The 20,878-nt window shown below is 44.8% G+C and overlaps 1 protein-coding gene across 1 annotated transcript in view; it reads right to left on the bottom strand.

Annotated features, from left to right (window-relative positions):
* The window catches only part of ADAMTS3 (ADAM metallopeptidase with thrombospondin type 1 motif 3), a 558,188-nt gene that overhangs the window by 459,714 nt on the left and 77,596 nt on the right, over positions 1-20,878 (bottom strand). Inside the window, exon 3 of the mRNA XM_085636296.1 lies at positions 1,309-1,700. Coding sequence (XP_085492422.1) covers positions 1,309-1,700 — 392 coding nt within the window. The remainder of the gene's footprint in view (positions 1-1,308; positions 1,701-20,878) is intronic.

Below are 20,878 nucleotides of genomic sequence, written 5' to 3' on the forward strand. Positions count from 1 at the left end.
CTATGCGCTTTCTAAGAAATTTGGAAACAGATTTTATCTGTGTCTATTGTCACTTAAATCCTGCCATGATTCTCTGTAACCATCCATCATGCAATGCTCTAAACCTGTGAGCTTCATCTTAGACAAAAATATGGAATCTATATGCCCACATGAATTATTTGGCTAGAGGAGCACAATGACAAAACAGATTCCTTCAGAAAATAAAACACTTATCCAAGAAGATGTTTTTCCATTATTGGTTCTCCTCAAATATGTTTGTTCTCCAGCCCGCTCTACGCTAGATTACAGAGATCCCTAATTATTGGCTTAAATTCAATCCACAATGCCCCGCCCCCAGTTGTGTAACTCAAAATGATGCCCCCCTCCCCGGCAGAATGTGAAGAGGGGCCCCAGAGTCTCCCATATATCACAGATGTTCATTGGCCTTGGATTGAATGGTGGTCCCCTGAAGAGTAGAGTGGCCTCCTGGAGGGTTGAGGGGCCCCTGTACCACAGGGGCAGCAGGGGCCTTGGTTATGCCCGTGGTGCCACCTAAAACGTCTTATGTGCTGTTGCTGCTTGGCCAGTATTCGGAAAGAAATTATCGGGACATAACACCTCAGTTCTGATCATGAAGCCAGTAGTCTATTCAAGCTGGCCAGAGTAGTTCTAACAAATCTTCACACTGGGGCAGTAAACTCCTAGCTCAAAAACTGATAATCTTTGGAGGCTTTCACCCACTAGTGTCAAAACACTATTCTGTCAGTGAAAAAGTCATTCAGAAAAACAAAATTATTGAGCCAATTGTTCTGTGGGACTGAATGTAAAGTTTGTAATTCCATCCCTGACCCGGGCATTTTCCTCAAAGACTATCTTTGGAAAGGAGAACTTCAATGTCTGCTCTTTCAAAGCCATGCCACTTCTAAAATTCACCTCCTTATGAGACTATTTTATGGAAGATTCTATATAGAATTTTTAAAAAACTTCTATAGTCTATTATTTTTTGCATTTTTTATTTTTATATGTTTGAATTATTTTATGTGTTTTGATGAATATTTTTTTATCATGTGCTAATTTGAAAAACTTTATAGTCAATATTTCCAAGTATGTTGTGTGAAATTTATGATGTGTGTTTGTTACTACTTATATGATGTGTTCTGCTGACAAACTGGGTCTTCTATGTATTTTATACCACTTCAAATAAATAACCAATGGTATACATATTTTTCTGCACATTCAACATATTGCAGACAGGTCATATAGGTCCAATGATACTTCTGAAAACTAACATCTGCACAGCACACAAAAATAAAGTGGGATAGCTCTTACCAGACCATCACAGTTGCTAAGGGCAACAGATGCTCCTGGGACGTCAGGTATGTCTCCAACATAGGCACAGTTAGTCTGCAGTGCCTCTTTCTTCCACGGTGTGTCTGTTCCACTTTCCGCTTGATTCACATCTCCATCTTTACTTCCATCTTCAAGCCACTCCACCACTGCTCCTGGAGCCAACAGGTGATTATTGGGCCTAAGCCTGACTTGAAATTCTCTCCCAAAAACAGTGAGGTTGTAGAAGAGATGGTTGACCGGGATTTGCGACACATCCCTGGGTGACCTTCTTTTATGGCTGGCCGAGAGCAAGGTGGAAACAAACTGCCCCTCTGCATCCGTGCTGATGGGGGTCACTATCCTGTATTCTCTTGGTCTGTTGTTGGGTAAATCTTGATGGTAAAAGAGAAAGAAAACATGTAAGACATATGGTAGCAGCTTGTCATTAATTGAATTTAGATCAATTTAAAAGTTGAAGTTGTAAGTCAGTGAGTAAAAGAAGAGACGCAAATGAGATTGGAATTCAATAATCTTGACAAAACTTGGTGAAAATGAACTCAAGCTAACAATCACTAGAAGAAACTCTCAAAGGTGTTTGTTGATTTTTTTTAAAAAAAATATTTCTTTGGATTCATTAAAGTAAAGCACGCAACAACAGCCCTACCTGCAAGGGCTGGCTATCTAGGGAGTTTTACAAATTTTTTATATTTCAGATTTTGCCATTTAGAATAGAGTCCTAAGAGTTTAACATCTTTATGCAGGACACAATGTGCTTTTTAAATAATCATAAATGTCTAAATATGTTTCATTTTGTTGAAATGTACAAAATAAATAGAAAATCGGTCTCACTTCCAAAAAACAGAAAAATAATCAGGAGCAGACTGGGAATGCTTTTCAGACCACAAATATGAGAGCAATAGCGAGCGCAGGACTATTGAACAGTACAATATAACAACTTAAAATTGATTTGAAAACCACAGTCTTCTGTGGATTTATTTTAAAATATATTTAGAGGGATTTCGAATCTGCAGTCTATTTTCTAATACATTTGCAATGGATACAGAAAGAGTACAGAATTTACAAAATTAAATAGAATTTGAACAAAAAAAGTTAAATATTACATTCAAGCAAACACTAGCTTAGAGTGACCTCTCTAGGACCTTTGTTTCAAATATACTGAACTGTTAACCATAGGCACCAGGAAGGGCCCCTTCTGGTATTCTTCTGGCTGTGTAGTGTGATGCAAGCAAAAATGTGACACATGCACAGAGTGGGTGAACAGGAACTGCTACTGATATATATCACTTGTGATATATGAAGGGCTTAACAAGCAGACTTAATGGTTGTCACGCAGAGACATGAATCTCTGTTCCCCGAGATCTAAAAATATTTTTACTCTGTAAGTGCCCCACCGCCCCATCCCACTTAGCCGCAAAGGTCGCTCTGTGTTCTTTACTTTACATTCCATCATATTGCCTTACCTATGTTCTGTTGCTTTTTTCTTTTTAAGACCCACTCTTTTATTTCCCCCTTTATTTTTATTTTTTTAATTAATCTCTCTTTTTCAGCTCTTCTTTTTGGCATAGCCAGTGAATTCATTTATCACTCTTTTTTACTTGCACCTGCTACAGACAGGTAGAATATGGTTTCATAGATGGGCAAGGAGAGAAGAAATGCATGTGATGGGTTCAAATTCTTGGCTTGACAGCAAAAATGTACGAATAAATATCTTTGATTTCAAACCTGGGGCTATATTACAGAAGTGCCCCAGCGGCGTAACGGGCGTTTGCACTAGCTATGCACACCCCGAGGTATTTTGGTATTACAGAAGGAGCCACAGACGCTTGTGCATCCCCTTCTGTAATACCGATAGCGCTGGTGCACATAAAGCGCCAGCGCTGTCTGCAGGAAGCATTCACTCATGTGCATGAGGGCGTGGCCCCATGTAAATGAAGGAATCCCTTTGCCTCTGCGCTCATGCCGTATTACAGACGTGTACGCAGAGAGCAAAAAAAAGCTGTCAGGAGGTGCACAGTGAGTCACACTGTCACTGAGCCCCCTGATGGCAGACCTCTGGAGGAGGTGAATGGGGTATTATGGACCCCCCAGACATCCCCTTGCAGGCGGGTGCAGTCACTCGCTGCACCCACCCGCAAGGGGATCTCTAGTCCCCCTTAAAAGTGCAGGCGGGTGACGCCTGCACAGTGAAATACAGAGAGGCTGCAAAGCAGCCGCTCCATTTTTCAAATGAATGTTCTGCCCCCAGGGCAGCATAAGTTCACGGCTCTCCTAATACAGTGCATTTTCCTTGTTTGCGCCGGGCGCACCTTTTAAAAGGTGCGCCCTGCGCAAACAAGGAAAATGCGCTGTATGTATGATACGCCCTTGGTGGTTCAGAAATATTGTGGGCAGACCCAAGAACATTTTACATTGTGACATATTTCCACAATGTGAAACACACCAAGTTTGGAAGAGACAGACCTAAAATGACAAATCAATTTCCTACAAAAGGTGCCCATGAAGAACTAAAAAATGCCCTCCCACTTAGAACCATGGTGGTCCTTCTACTTCAATAACTCATCCTTGTCACATGTAAAATACTGAACTTATATTTTCTGGAATGAGGTATTGTTCAAGTGGAAAATTTGAAGAAAATGCAAACGATAATATTTGTAGTTTTTCTTATCATATAAGTTGGCACAATATTTCATTAAGGCTCTTGAAAATGCAACAATGATCTGCGAGGTGAACACCTCACACCCTCATCTACCGTGTTAGCAAACCATTATAAGCCAATTTAAACACATGCGATTGCACTAGATATCTGAGCAGGTGAAGATAAAATAGGAAGAGACCTTCCTGCAACAGGAAACACTTGCCATATCAGCACTCATTCAACTAGGAAATGGGTTACAGCCATATTCCAGAGAAATTAATTACAGCATGACTTACACAAACCTGTTGTCAAATAAACAAGAAATGTAATGAAAAAAACACTGCATCAAAGAGGGACCATATGAGGATAGATACTCAACAGAAGGATAATTTTGTAAATTTTTAACAAAACAGCTAGAGTTAAAAAACAATAATAACCAATGAAATTGATCCTAGGTTTATCCAACCAATACAGCAGGTATTATATACTTAGGAACTTACAAGTTACGAGAATTGCTATTAGTATGTAAGGCTAAGTAGGTAAAAGGATTACGTTTTTCTGTATTCACGATATAAGGCTGTGAAGCCGATAAAAAAGTCAAATCAATATTTTATTTTTTGAAATTTTTTCTATAACTCTTTTTATTGAAATCAAGTATGACAAATGGACAAACAGCATCAAAACCACATACATTAGCAATGATACAGCAAGTGCGTGTCCGAGGAGGTACAGGTATTTAAGTGAAACATCAGCCATGAAATTTACATTTCTAGCGTGCTCAATCGTTGTGCAATCGTTTCTTCCCTAGTCAACGGGGGTTCGCATATCCCACCCCTATATGTATTCCATCTATCTGAAACCTGTGACCATTTGTTGGGGCACCCTCTTGCAACATATATTGTTTTCTCTGTGACCATGCACCAGTCCATATCTTTGCTCCAGTCCACTGTACTTTGTGGCTCTTGGTCCTTCCATAACCTTACAATATTACGCTTCGCCACCATCAATCCCAGAGTTACCCACAGGCGCTCCTTGGAGGTTAGGTCCTTTGGTCCCCAGGCATTCAGGATGGCCAACTTTATATTTCCATCAATCCTCTGGCCCAGTACATTTTCCATAAGCCTCAAATCCCCATCCAATATCCCTGAATAACTGTACATTCCCAAAGCGTATGGATGAACGTGCCCACCTGTCCAAACCGCCTAGAGCAATTCTTGTTGGAGCTATAGCCCATTCGGATCAAAACTGATCTAGATACGATCTATGCAGGATTTTGAGCTACACTAAGCGCAGTCTGGAAGAGATGGCCGCCTCTCGAGGAGAGGCCACAGCTGCTACCCATTTATCGTCATACAGACCAGCCACATCGTGGTTCCATTTTGCCAGCAGCTGGACCAGTGGGTCCGATAGGTTGTTTATCAGTTTTTTGCAGATAAGCGATATGGCTTTCTCCGGCAGGTCTCCATCTAGTACTCTATATTGTAAATTGTAAATTGATACTTGTATAGCGCACTACTCACCCGCAAGGGTCTCAAGGCGCTTGTACGAATACCGCTGTGGAACCCATCCTGGCTTTCCCTGTGAGGCGTCCACTCCTGGGCACCCCCGAGGTGGAGGCCAGGCATCCTTAGCATTGTGGGGGCCGTTGTGGAGATTAAGCAAGCTATTGCCCCGAGTTGCAGAGTGGGACTCCATGATTGGAATAGGCACCGAGGCGAGAATTATCAGGTCCGTGGAATTTTTGAGCCCAAGACCCGCCGAGGCGGGGAATTGAACCCTGGTCCCGGGCTAGACTTCTGCATCAGGGTCTGCCACTCTATTCATTGAGCCACACTTCTCCACTCTTCCAACGGAGAGGACTCCAGGAGCGGTTCCCCTCTAGGGAGTATTGCAAGCAGGGCTTGCCTTATTTGCAGATATCTGAAGTGTTCGGAGCACACCATTTCATAATCCTGTTGCAGCTGCTCAAACGTAACCGCGTCTCCCGACTTCCACATGTCACCCACCCTGGAAATTCCTATAAGATCCCACTGATCGAAGTCCTTCGAGCAAATCAATCGTCCTAATTGGTCGCAGTGCCAGAGCGGCGTGGCTTATGTGATCTTGCCTTCCCACCCCAGGCTTTTCGTACCAGTCTTCCATACTCGCAGCGCATGTGCAGTGGGGCCAGTCAAGTTGTGGTTCAGCGCACACGCATATATTCGAAACTCCCACCCGGCAGTAGCCACCTATCAATCTGAAAGGCTGGATCGCCTTGGGGTCTGTACATACATTGGTTGATGGCTGCGAGGTGAGACGCCCAGTAATAGCGCTTTATCTCCGGCAATCCGATTCCCCCGTCAAACCATCCTTGAGGGAGTTTGTGGGTAGCTATGCACGGGGGTCCGCCCTCCCAGAGCAGGTCTCGCAGGAGGCTGTCAACTTCTTTGAAATATGAGGGGCAGACATAGAGTGGGGTGTTTTGTAAGGCGTAGAGGAAGCGTGGAAGGGACATTATTTTAAATAGGGCAGCACGACCTAATAGGGAGAAAGGGAGCGTCTTCCAGGGCCTGACGTCAGATTTGAGACGTGTCATAGGCGGTAGGAGGTTGAGTTTGTAGAATCTGGTAGAGACCCTGATCCCCAGGTATTTAAAACTGTCGGCTGCTTCGACTAGTTGGAGCCCGCGAGGAAGTGGAGGCAACACCCCGCTAAGGACGTATATCACTGACTTGGACCAGTGTATTTTGTAGCCAGCAAATTCTCAGAAGACCCGAAAGATGTTCAGGACCCTGTGCAATGAGGCGGCCGGTGATGCCAGGTAAAGCAAAATATCGTCTGCATACAATGAGATGCGGTCCTCCAAGCCTGGGGTCCATTTAAGGCCTCTGTCTATGGGATCTCTACAAATCCACATAGCCAGTGGCTCGAGGGTCAGGGCAAACAGGAGCGGGGACAAAGGGCATCCCTGCCTGGAGCCCCTGCTAAGAACAAAGGTGGAGGAAGTCCAGAGGCTTATGGTTGAGAAGTCGGACCCAACCTCTGAATTCTGGGCCCATTTCCAGTTTACAAAGCACAGCAAACATGAAGGGCCATTCGATGGTGTCAAATGCTGCAGCCACGTCGAGCGACACCACCACCGCATCCTTACCTATTGTCTCCACTCGACCTAGCACTCCGTGGAGTCGGCGCAAGTTGAGGGCAGTGTTCTTTGCGGGCATAAAGCACGACTGGTCCGGATTGACCAGGCGGGTGATGACCCTTAGTAGTCAGGAGGCCAGGACCTTCGCCAAGATCTTAGCCTCATCATTTAATAGCAAAATTGGGGGCATATTATCAAGGTCCGGCGTTAAAATGATCGCCGCTTTATCGGCAGAAAACTGCCGCTAAAGCGGCGATAATGGGCTTGATAATATGCCGCAGAGAATTCCAATAGAAGCCCATGTTCTGGTGTAAACATGGGCTTCTATTGGAATTCTCAAGGGCATATTATCAAGCCCATTATCGCCGCTTTAGCGGCAGTTTTCTGCCGATAAAGCGGCGATAATTTTAACGCCGGACCTTGATAATATGCCCCCTAGTCTGTAGGAGGAGAATTTGTGCCTTGGCTTGCCTTCTTTGTGAATAACAACGAAATTAGCTAACCGTTGGTCTGCCGGCAGTAGTCCCTGTTCCTTGCTTGCCAAGAACATATTGGTGATGTACGAAGCGATTTTACTCGCAGTTAGTTTAAATAGTTCAATCAGTAGTCCATTGGGGCCCGTAGCTTTCCCTCCCCGTAAATCCTGAATGGCTTTTCCCACCTCGATGTCAGTGATATCTAGTTCGAGCTCAAGGCACTCCTCCTCTGTAAGTGGCAGCAGTGAGATATCTCGCAAAAAGGAGGCTGCCTCCTCCTCTGAGTGCGGAGTTTGTGCTTTGTAGATGGTCTGGTAATATTGCATAAAATCATCTGCTATGTCCTGTGGGGCAGTTAGGCGGGCGTCAGATCCTGTCTCAACCTCGACCACCACTCTATGTGCCTGTTCCCTCCGGTCCAACCAAGCCAGCAATCTACCCGCCTTGTCACCGACATCGTATATTCTGCTCTATCGTACAGTTTGGCTTCCTCTGTCGCCAAGTCAGTGTACTCTCAGATTTTGATGTGGAGTTGCTGGTGTGCCTCTCCTTCATCCCGCTCTCTGAGTGTCTCCTCCAGCTGCAAGATTTCCCCCTCCAATCGGGTCATTACGGCACTCTTCTACTTCCGCAAGCCCGATATTTCGGACAGGGCCACCCCCGAATAACAGCTTTGTAGGCCTCCCATAGTACTACTGGCGAGTCAACTGATCCCTTATTTTCCTTGAAATAAAGATCGGAGTCACCCAGTATTTTGTCGCTTACTTGGGGATTCTCAAGGTACCAGGGATTAATTGGGGCTGTTCGGCCTACCATGGGTTCCCCAACTTCTATGCGACAAAAGATTGGAGAGTGGTCGGAAATGCCCCAGGCTAAGTGTTGAATTTCCTTGACACTGACAACTTGGTGTTCCAGTGTAAGGATGTAGTCTATTCTAGACATGCTACAGTGGGCTACTGAATAGTACGTGTATTGATGCTGGGGTGTAGTCTCCTCCATACATCAACCAGGCCCATGGCCCCCAAGAAGCCGTGGATATGTGTTTGAGAAGGTGGTAGAGCTCTCTGGGGCCAGTGATCAAGCGAGTCAGAGACAATCGAGTTAAAGTCACCCCGATCCATACCCTGCCCTCTGGTAATGCAAGAAGGAGATCTCCAAGGCCTCTAAAAGTCTGGGCCTGTAGACCAGGTGGAATATAAACTGAGAGGAGGTTCAGTTTTCCCCCTCCCAAGTCCCAGTTATAACGGCAAACCTGCCGAGACTATCAGTGCGAACCTTGTCTATCATCATGGGCAACGATTTCCGCACCATCACGCCCACTCCACGGGAGCCAGACCCAAATGCTGAGTGTGCCACCAATTTTAAACCACATCTGGACATGGCTTAACATGCGTTGCCTAGCAAGTTTGTTTCCTATAGGAGGACCACATCTGGGGAATGTCGCTTGAGGAACTGCAGCACGACACCCCACTTGATCCTATCTCCCAGACCATTGACGTTCCAAGACAACAGTTTGAGCCCAAGTCAAGCTGACTTGTCACTCATTGCCTAAGGTCTGGGAGCGTGGACTCGGGGGACACTTCCCCTGGGTATTTACGGGTTGAATCTGCACTATAGAGCCCCCTGCCTGACTCGACAGCACAAAACATTTGTGTAGTGGTTGTCAATGCTCGATTGGATTCATGTTTGTCATACGTATAAGATGTAAAGCAAAACTGAATAGAACATTCCCCCCGCCCCCCTTCCCCGCGCTAAAAAGGGCAAACAGAGTAACAGTCTGACAATGGTGCACAACTAATCGACTTATGGCACAGGAACCCAACACTCCACAAACATAAAACTGAACCCCCCTCCCTGCATGGCGGTGTCAGAACCTCCTGCCCACCCGAACTAGCAGAGTGCCTATCGCCCACCCCTTAAACTTGTGGGTGTGTGTGTCCAACCGGGCACCCGTCCCAGAGACTAAAGCAACTGGTAAAATATAATTTTATAAAAAATAAGCATTCGACAACAATTTAATATCCAAATCACAGTGTGTCCATCATAAAGAAGTCCCAGAACGAACCACAGATCAATAGCGGGTTTGACCACTAAGAGGGCCCGGACTGTGTCTCAGTCCAGCGGCAAGTAGATAGATCCCCAACCCACGAATAGATTAACATACAGACCAGTTATTCAAACCCTCCCGTTGCCGCCTCCTGTTCACCGGGCAGAAGTCAAATCAATATTAATCAAGACCACCCATAAATTGTTTTGCTACTAACTATATGTGCCACAAGCTAATTTGTTTATCCACAAACATTCCATGTTATTACTCTGGTAAAGTTGCAGCTAGCCAATTAGCCTCTAACTACATAACTAGTTTTATGCATGAGTGTCTGTTCTTACTTTGATCGCAAGAAAATAGAGGATGTAAACCTTGTTCAGGTAGCACTGAAATGCAAGGGGGCAAAATTGATAGGTGCGTATAAGAGATAAAACAATAAAAATAAAACAAAAATAACCCAACATGAAAAGTTCACATATTTTCATTAACCCCTTCGATGCGAGTGACGGAGCGGTTCCGTTATGCGCGTCGGTTGCGCTGTGCGCATGACGGAACCGCTCCGTCATGGCCCCGCCCACGCACTGAACCTTCAGCACGGCGCGGTAATCCGCGCCGCGCTGAAGGGGTTAAAAAAGGTTTTATATAGAAAACTTGCTCAAATTTCCACATTTTCAAGGAAATATTAGAATTAAGCTTAGGTTCAGTGTTTTGGGTCAGTGCATTGGGCTAGAGTTACATTTAGCGGCAGCACTAGGCATATGGTCAGGACCATATAAAATAAGTAATTACTGCTTTTCACATACTTGTTAGGTTGCAGCTTCTCCTCAATAGTGGTGTAGGGGAACAGCTGGTGAAGAGGGTGTCTTCTGCCACTTTCTAGTAGGAGGCACCCCCTTCTCTCCTAAAGCTGGTGAAGAGGTTGCTAAACATCTCATTTTCTCACCACCTTGATGGTTCCCCTGCTGCATGTATCTTACCCACTGATGTCTTTGACTATGAACCATATATTCTGAGGCCCACCGTACCCGCAATGTGCTTGTTTCTGACTCGTCAATTTCCGCAAAGAAAGTCCATGTCAATACACCTACGGCCATATTACAGTTTATGATTGTACTTATGGATGCAGTATTACTCCCAAAGGCAAGAGTAAATTAATTTTTAGGGGGTATAGAGTGGGGATACCGATAACATTGGTGGAGCAGTAGGCGAAGAAACTCTTCTACAGGGAAAAAAATCATTTTTTCCCAATGGAGAAATGCAAAAAGTTTACAAGTGCAGAGGCGCTCAAGGATAAACTATCAATATGATGAAATTGACATATTTGCGAAAAACTCTTGGACATATCTGAAAGACACATGTTCCAAGGAGTGTTTCTTAATATTCTTTGACCACTAAAACAATATATTCTTCCATATGTATGTATTTTGCACTTATCCATGGTGTCATAGATTGCTAGTGCCTTGAGTTCATTTTGTTTGAAGCTAGGCGCTTCTGTTACTTTGTTGATGCGTCTTCTTTTACCACCAGGCCCACCTCCACAGAAAACATTGTTAACATGTTACACTCATTTCAGCTTTTGGCAAGTTACTTCTCTTCAGCAGACTAGCCACGTGGCTTGGACTGTGAGACCTTGCTGGAGTCACTACTATTTATTTTTACAATGATACAGTATGTGGCTGTGCCAATAAATCCTGGCGTGGGGTGTCAAAGCTTTCCCACACTTTCAAAACAGGGCAGTGTACACAGCATTTCATCAGTGGTGGTACTGCCCAAAGGTAGCCTAAATTCTTCCTGATCTATTTGTTGATCTCAGTAGAAATAATTCATTGACTTTGATGATGTAGTGGTAGTTGAGGTACTAAATGCACGTTCATTGTATGTTGATATTATAAACTTCAATATAGTATCATATAACCGCCCTGATCTAGGGTTGGCTACTACCTAACAGTGATAGTTCCTGACACATGAGTATTATTGGCATGGCATAGTGACCCCTAGGGCATTCGAGGCAGAATCAATCCATTTGTGGAAGTAATAGATATGAGTAATTGATGAAAATGACAAACTGATGGTTGGCTATGAAACATGCAGTTATTTAAACATAAGACCTGGTAGTTCAGACAGGAATAGTTTTTGTGAATTCAAGAAGCTCGCGTTTTGTGGGACTGCGGGGCATATCATCAAGGGGCTGCGATATTATTATCGCCGCTTTAGCGTCTGTTTTCGGGCAAAAAGCAGCGATAATTATTTCGCTCTATTATCAAGGTCTCTTTAGCGTGTGAATTCATGCCTCAGCGCCTGTTTTCTGAACGCCCAGCATCGCAACGCCAATGAGATGCAAAGTGGGCATATCGCTATGAAATTACGTGAGAAATGTTGCTAACACGACTTTCTCCTATCATCAATGTAGCCGCTAACCCGCTTAGCGATGACAAAAGTAGCGCTAACCGCGCTTAACGCTCCTTTCTTTACGCCTGCTTTCAAGTCGACTTAGCCATGATACCCTATGTGAGGTGGATTGTGAGGATGAATCCACCCTGCCCTATCATCAACGATTCGCCTAGCGTTGTGCGATTATCGCTGGATTTCCAGCAATAATCGCACATTTTGCAGCTATCGCTGGATTATATATCGCATTGGAGATAAGCGTTCCTGATAGCACGCTATCTCGGCGATATAATCCAGTGATAACCGGCGATAATTATCGTCGTGCTAAGCCCGCTTAGCGATAATTATCGCTGGCTGTTGCTGATATGCCGCTGCATTTTCTCAAGATGAAAAGACTGTATTTGTTAATATATACATGGATTTACATGAACTCGCCAACTAATACTCTCCTATAATTTTGCAGATCATCATAGATATTAGGCTGAATAAGGGCCTCTAATGTTGGGAGACTTCTTGAGCGGCGGAGGCTGCAGAGTCCTGTGTTACGTCCCTGGTGGCGTCTAGGAGGAACGGTAACTTTCTAGAGGTGTGTAAGCTGTTGCAAGCTTGAGACAGGCTCAAGCCAGATTCCTGCTTCTGGCTCAGCTTGAGGTCCTTTCGCGACTCAGAGCCCAAAACGAGCCAAGCGTTCACTGGAGGCGAAGTGCTCTAGTGGTTACAGCTGTTTACCATGTCACCTGGAGAACCGGGTTTGAATCCCGGCCTCAATTGGGCGTCCTGTGTGTCCCTGTGCTGGAAATAAAGGGGCATATCAGCAAGAGCCGGAGATAATTATCACTAAGCACGCTTAGCGCGAGGATAATTATCGCTGGATTTTATCGCAGAGATAGCGTGCTATCAGCAACGCTTATCTCCAATGCAATAAAAAATCCAGCGATAGCTGCTAAATGTGCGATTATTGCTGGAAATCCAGCGATAATCGCACAGCGCTAGGCGAATCGTTGATGATAGGGCAGGGTGGATTCATCCTCACAATCCACCTCACAAAGGGTATCATGGCTAAGTCGACTTGAAAGCAGGCGTTAACAAAGGAGCGATAAGCGCAGTTAGCGCTACTTTTGTCATCACTAAGCGGGTTAGCGGCTACATTGATGATAGGAGAAAGTCGCGCTAGCGACATTTCTCACGTACTTTCATAGAGATACGCCCACTTTGCATCTCATTGACGTTGCGATGCTGGGCGTTCAGAAAACGGGCACTGAGGCATGAATTGACACGCTAAGGAGACCTTGATGATAGTGCGATATAATTATCGCCGCTCTTCGCCCGAAAACGGACCCTAAAGCGGCAATAATTATATTGCGGCCCCTTGATGATATGCCCCAAAGTGTGAAATATGGTGTTTATCTGTTGTGAAGCGCTCTCATGTCCTGGTTTGTGGATGCTGTCACTCATGCTCTATTCATAACCACTAAGAAAAAAGAACTAAGCATTAACCTTTGACATCAGAAAGATATACCCATCAAGTGGCTGGAAACTCTGGGCTTAATCCCAGCTTCCCCGCTTGACCAAATTACGCTATCCTAGGGAAATACTTTATTTCTCCTAATCTCCATTTCTTTGTTACCACATATCAGAGCACCTTCCATTTTTTTTTTTCGTTTTTATATAGTGCAAACTCGTCCCAAAGGTATTGGATCACCTTACATGAACAACAGTTATGTTATAGAAGGAATAGGGTGACCAGGCGTCCAGGGTTTGCCAGAACAGTCCTGGTTTGTCTCCAATTGTCCTGGCAGATTTCAGTAAATGTGGCTCAGGTCCCAGTTTTCAGAGAGGGCCAGCTGAAAACAGTGGGAGGCACTTTTTGTGTGTTCGAAAACAGACCTAGCAAGCAGCTCTTATCAGAAAGCAATTCAATTAGACAACCCTGTCAGAAATACTCTTATCTACAGGGGTAATTTGTAGATATGAAGACACTTACGCTGATCCCTCAAACCAGCAGGCACTCACAAAAGTTGGTGTTTATAACAATTAGTTATTATGTACAATCAGTACAGAAACTATTTATATTGAATAACAAATATTGATACGAGGTACTATTATTATTTCAGTACCCATCATATCAAATAAAAAGAATATTTGGAAAACAAAAAAAGTAAGCAATACAATTAACAGGCAAGTTACTGGGCTTAAAAATTAAATTTTATTTCCTTAGTACCTCCTTGTCTGTGTTAATTAGCGCTGTCATTCTGTGCCCCTCGGCTGATGTAAAATTATAGTCTCTCTTCTATTTTTGCCAAATGTCCCAGTTTTTGGTTTTAAATATCTGGTCACCCTAACGAAGACATTCATTTTTGGTAGGCACGGGGAAATTAAGTGATTTGCCCAGAATGACAGGATGTTAAGCTAACACCACGGCTGGAACCTGCGTCCCCACCTCCAAAGTTGGCAACTCTGGCCGTTAGGCCACATGCTCTCACCTGACTTGAGGCCGTGCTCTGCACAAAAATCGCTCTTGCGTTTGATTTAATAGCCTATAATGTTGCATCATCAATTAAGAATCTGAGCTGACCCTTGGCTCGGCTCTCCCTGTGAACTTGCCTGTTCGCCCACATCTGTCGCTTTCATTGTTTTAGCCTAAAGACGTTTTGTTTTGCCGGGCTGTTAACACAATGTTGCCTCAGCACAAGCAGGCGCTGGCCAAAGCAACACAGCACTCGTGTGTGCTACTGTTGCAAACTGGAGCGTCTGTGCGGCCGTGTGTGATTACATTAGTGCACATCTCACAACAGTGCGCCCATTCAGCCCCGGGCAGGACACTGCGAGCACTCAGCCCCCTCGGAAACAGCCCGGCCGCTTCATGGCTGCTCCGGGAGGCGAGCTTTGACATCATAGAGAGGCACTGTAAAAACAGGCGTGGGCTCGGGGCGGGCCCAGGGGCGAGGTGCGCGGCCTGGGGTGCCAGGAAAGGGCCAGCGGGCCAGCCTCCGGCGAGGAGGCAGTGAGCTGCCCCAGGGCCTCGGTGTGTATTCGTAGACGTGCTTTTATTTCGCATTTTCACTTCTCTTCACAACAAACATAGGGGCATATTAACAAGCCAGGCGATAAAATTATCGCCGCTTTAGCGGCAGAAAACTGCCGCTAAAACCGCGATAATGGGCTTGATAATATGTTCTATGGAATTCCAATTGAAGCTCATGTTAAATGTGAAGGACATCTAACCTGAGCTTCAATTGGAATTCCATAGAACATATTATCAAACCCATTATCGCCGTTTTAGCGGCAGTTTTCTGCCGCTAAAGCGGCGATAATTTTATCGTCTGGCTTGTTAATATGCCCCATAGAGCTAAAAAAAAGTTCACCAGTACGTGTTTAGATGAACACACGCCATAAGTGATTCTAGGATGCATTAGTCGTTACATGCATCATATATTAAAATCCGGCACATGTATGGTGCGGGTCACAAACGAAATTCTAAACTGATGTTTTTTCATTAGGCATCAATATATTCCACAGCGCAGTTACTTATTGTCTTGGCCTCGGTAACATTAAAAAATGTCAGTTAACCTCTGACCTGTAGGTGGGCTAGATGCGTCTTCCGAAGTGTGCAACCCAACGAGCTATGGTGGTGGCTCGTCAGCATTAACTATGATAATTATTTATGACATGCGACAATTGCACAACCGAACAGTAACCAATGAAGAATCGACCGTTTAATAAGTCCCCTAGTGACGTAATGCATCTACAAGCTTAATGATCCACTACGTGTACCAGAATCAAACCGACCTACTTTTGTCCAACATTTGGAAGAAGCTGCCACAAGAAAACCCATGACTATCGTCTGCCATGTATGACCCTTCAGAAAACCGAGTTAATATTCAGTTCTATGTTTATATAGTGCGAACTTGGCTCGAGGGCATTGGAACGCTTTACAAGAGAACCACATTAAGTTACACACTTTTAAGCATTTGGGGGCATATTAACAAGCCAGGTGATACAATTATCGCCGCTTTAGCGGCAGAAAACTGCCGCTAAAGCGGCGATAATGGGCTTGATAATATGCTCTATGGAATTCCAATTGAAGCCCATGTTAGATGTGAAGGACGTCTGACATGGGCTTCAATTGGCATTCCATAGAGCATATTATCAAGCCCATTATCGCCGTTTTAGCGGCAGTTTTCTGCCGCTAAAGCGGCGATAATTGTATCGCCTGTCTTGTTAATATGCCCCTTAGAGAGTAAGTGATTTGCCCTGAATCACAGGAGGTTGAGCCGAGCCCGGGACTCGAACCTGGTTCCCTCTTCTAAATTCTGCAGCTTTAGACCTGACATTTCTTCACTCACGTTCCCCTTGCCCCACTGCCCACAACTGCAGGACCAAACTTTTTCCTGGCAATTTCGCAACCTGCTGAACACTACACTTCAGGCCAAATTTACAAACATTTTGTGCTGTGTTTGGGACACAAAAGTGACTCAAACAGCGCAAAATATTTTGCACTGGAAAGTTGCCTAAAAGTAACGCAACGCAGTGCAAGCCGCTGCATTGCGTTACTTATCGTGTGCAGTACGTGGGCGTCCAATGCAACCACCCATGCTTTTTGAAGCAAAGCCCTATCTGCCAAAAAGTTTTGCGCCAAAATTAATGCCACTTGAAAGCAAGCACTAAAAGGAAAAATGTTTTCATTTCTCCTTTCTTTTCCGACTTTGCATGTGTGCTGCACTGTATAGCAAAACTAACAAAGTAGGAACAGTTTTAAAAGTTGTCTAGGCAGAGTATAATGTACTGGAAGGGAATTCTTCTAGTAAAAATCCGTTGCTGGACTCATGCACACACCGTCGCACTATGGAGCAAAGGTGTGTGTGTGGGGTACTGCAGCTTAATTCTGCGCTGGCACTGGGGAGAGATGAGGAGAGGGCCACATCTGTAGATATGGAGCTCTCCTGCTCGCTCCTTCTCACGCAACGCAGCGCAGCATTTTTAGCTGCTGCGCTGCGTTGTGTAAGAATTTAGTAAGTCTGACTCATAGAATGTATTATTCGCAACAGGTACAACTAATGAAACTCTCCTCCTGAACTAGTTTTCTTAAAGAACGATGGTGAGGCTTACATGTAACGAATTACACATGCCCTCCAGATTCTGCACTATTAACTGTAATTTATTCCTCAAATGCTCAACTAAAGATTCACAAATAGTACTGAAATTATGAGTCCCAGTCCCTTCCTTGAGGCTCATTAGACTCAAAATAAGACCAAAAAGTTACTTCTTCACCTATGCTATGCAGGCTTACACATTTAAACACCTGAGTAAAATAGGAACCATCTGACGATAATCACAGTTGAAGCACATGAAAAGAGGCAACACCTGGGCCCTGACCTCTCTCTCTTGTGATGTGAGAATTAAAAGTGTGTCTGTATGTGTTTGGGTGTATTTGGGACATGCAATGTGTTATGGTGTGCCTTTGACTATGCATAGGACAGTGTTAGATGTGAGATAAGTTGTGTTTTTTTTTATAATTCATTAACAAGTTGCATATTTGTAATTGTTGTCTTTGTATGTGCATCTTTTATGCTTAAGACCTGGCTCTTCGACTGATCCGGAGCTGAGCCCCCACCCCCCCCCAGCGCCTTGAGACCCTCAGGGGTGAGTAGCGCACTTTATAAGCCCCCTGATTGATTGATTGATATTTTTATAATGTGATTGGTGTACCTGTCTGCAGTGTTTAAGGTCATATAATTATTGTTTTCAACTGTATTTTTTATTTTGTATGTGTTGTATTTTTTATTTGTTTACATTTGTAACATGCAATGTACATTCAATGTCTACATTTATATGATTATGTTTTCACATTAATATCTTTTATTTATTTTACTTGTAATTCTTTTATATTTTTACAATACTTTTGGGTGTATGCAATGTTTAAGAGTATATGACAATTTTTTTTAGGTATTAGTCTTTGTGATCGGTGTGTTTTTGTCTGATTTTGAAGTAAGTCCCTTGTAGTACTGATGAATGGCCATGTGTGGTGTGGCCATATGTGGAGCGTAACTCACTAAAGGGCTTGGCTGCAGTGATTGTGGGCCTTTTTAGACCATGATACTTTTGGAGTGCATGTTGATATCTCCTTACTGAATTGCAACTGACTTACCCTTTTAAAGGTGTGTTTTTTTATTTGACTGTCTCTCACTGTGCCCCCACTTATTTGTCCTGTTCCTACTTCCTTTTTGTGGTAGATGTTTCCAATTTACCATCCAACCTTCCTTGCCACTCCCACGTATACACGTAAATTGTAGCTCTACGTGTGTGTAGTCGTACTGCTGATGGGGAATTCCGCACATGAGGTATCAGACAGGCACTGACATATATCTACACTTCTCCCTCGTGTACTGCTTTTAGGCATATGTGAAGTAGTATTTAGAGAGTGGTACTAAATAACATTTAAGAATTGAGGATATTGTGTACATTAAATCAGCACTAGTGGAAAGTTCTTCAGATTAACTCCCTAGAGTTATTCGTTCTTACAAGCCAACCAAACATCTGAGGTGGCCTGCCTGAAACATCTAATTATTCAACCAGGGGCCGCATTACACATGCAGTGAATTTTCCTTCATTGCGCCGGTTGCACCTTTACAAAGGTGTGCCTGGCGCAATGAAGAAAAATGCACCACGTTATGGGGAATGTGATGCCCCCAGGGCAGTCGTGAACTGGTGCTGCCCTAGGGGCAGCGCATTCACTGTGCAGGCGACAACCCACCTGCACCTTTAAAGAAGATTAGAAATCCCCTTGCAGGTGGGTGCAGTTAGTGACTGCACACGCCTGCAAGGGGATATCTGGGGGTCCATAGGACCACCTTTACCCACTGCTCTCAGAAGTCACACTGACAGTGCACCACCATTTTAGTTGGCGCACTGTCAGTGCTTCTTTGCCTCTGCGTCAATGTTGGTAATGTGGCCTGGGCGCAAAGGCAAAGAGATGCAAATGAGGGAACGCCCCCTGAAGATTGCGCTGACACTTTATGTGCACCAGTGCTATTGGTATTACAGAAGGGGCAGTACACGCGTCTGCGGCCCCTTCTGTAATACCAAAGTGCCCCGGGGGTGCGCAAAGTGGGTGCAAACGCCTGTTGTGCCCCCGGGGCACTTTATGCAATAGGGCCCCAGATAGATTCTGACAGTTATGGAGCAGGGTTCGTCTTCACAGGGCCGGACTGGCCGTAGGGAGCACCAGGCGGTTCCCCAGTGGGCCGCCAGGGTGGGGCGGTTTTAGACCCCTGGGGGCCGTTTTTGTTACCAGGGGCAGTTTTGCAGCATAGCTGCAATATCACTCCCTGCAACAAAAGTGAAAATTGGCTCAAAGCTTTCCACTAGCACCCGCTCTCCAGGGGCCAGCCGAGATCTTTGCTAGTGCCGGTTTCGGTTCCCAGTCCGGTCCTGTGTCTTAACAGCATTATAGGCCCCTGGGCCCTTCATACGCAACCACTCACAGGAACAAAAATGTTTGATGGAAAATTAGTGTTAAATTCTGGTCTGCACGGGACCCCTATGCTTGTGGGCCCCCCGGCAACTGCCCAGCGTGTTCATGCATTTAGGCTGCACTGTTCAGGGGGATAGCGTTTTATGTGGGAGGTTGACAGCGCATCCATCTCAGTCTCGAAGGAGACTTCCTAAAATTTCACTGAGGGCCAAAGACCCACCTGTTGACCATTAACTATAGAAGCTGCAATGTTTATTAGAAGTGATACCCTAAAGATTCTGCACTAAAGCATTAATAGCTTTAGAACAGTTTAAACAAATAGATGTAGTTTGGGGTTGCCGGTGGTTGCAGTTGCAGCCGCTATGCTCTTGGCCCCTCAGTTTTTAGTCAAACTGTCTTCTCAGGCTCTTTCACACACTAAGCAATGATACAGAAATGATTGTACACCTGAGCATCACACTGTGACTCCTATGCCAACTTTATATGGGCCATACTGAGGTTTTGAAGCTATGTGTGTTTTACACTTATTGTAGTATGTTGGTTATCCACCTCCAATGATTTCACCAGGGTCAACAATTCTAGTGCCACACCTTGAGCTCCTATCGCGGTAAAAGTTGATTGAATGTCACTATCTGAGATGTCATACGCGAATAAGGTGACTAAGTCAAGTGCATTATGTACACTGTCTTCAGTCCTGAACTTTTCACTTATAAATTATTGATTTAAGATGTGTTAGTCGAATTAGTTCAAGGAAACAAAGACTACAACACCCAGAATGCATTAGGCTATCACACAAAATTCCAGGGCTGGAAAGAGTGTGGCAAGGACCAAGATGGAGGTGATTATCCTCGCAACAGAGTCAAAGAACATGCGCTGTCACCTCCATATGAGTTTTGTGGCACGACACCATCAAAGTACATGTACAGAAGGAACTGAAAACAGCGGTGCTACCTAGTTGTCGCAGTTGCGTTGGCAAAATTAGTTTATGTATATTCAATGGAGAAGTGTGGCTCAATGGTTAGAGCGGCAGACCCTGATGCAGAGGTCTGGCCCGGACCAGGGTTCAATTCCTGCCTCGGCGGGTCTTGGGCTCAATTTCCCCGGACCCGATAATTCTCGCCTCGGTGCCTATTCTAATCATGGGTGCAACTCTGGGCAATAGCTTGCTTAATCTCCACAACGGCCCCAAAAGCGCTAGGATGCCTGGCTTCACCTTGGGGTGCCCAGGAGTGGGCACTTCACAGGGAAAGGCCAGGAAGGGTTCCACAGCGGTATGTGCACAGCGCCTGAGAGACCCTTTCGGGGGTGTGCGGAGCGCTATATAAATGCACTACATTTACATTCAATCAAATGGGTTTCCTCTTGATAGCGGCTCTGTGGGCTGCAGTATAGCCCGGGACCTAGTATT

The sequence above is a fragment of the Triturus cristatus genome, chromosome 2_1 (assembly GCF_964204655.1).
Source record: "Triturus cristatus chromosome 2_1, aTriCri1.1, whole genome shotgun sequence".
NCBI classification, from domain to species: domain Eukaryota; kingdom Metazoa; phylum Chordata; class Amphibia; order Caudata; family Salamandridae; genus Triturus; species Triturus cristatus.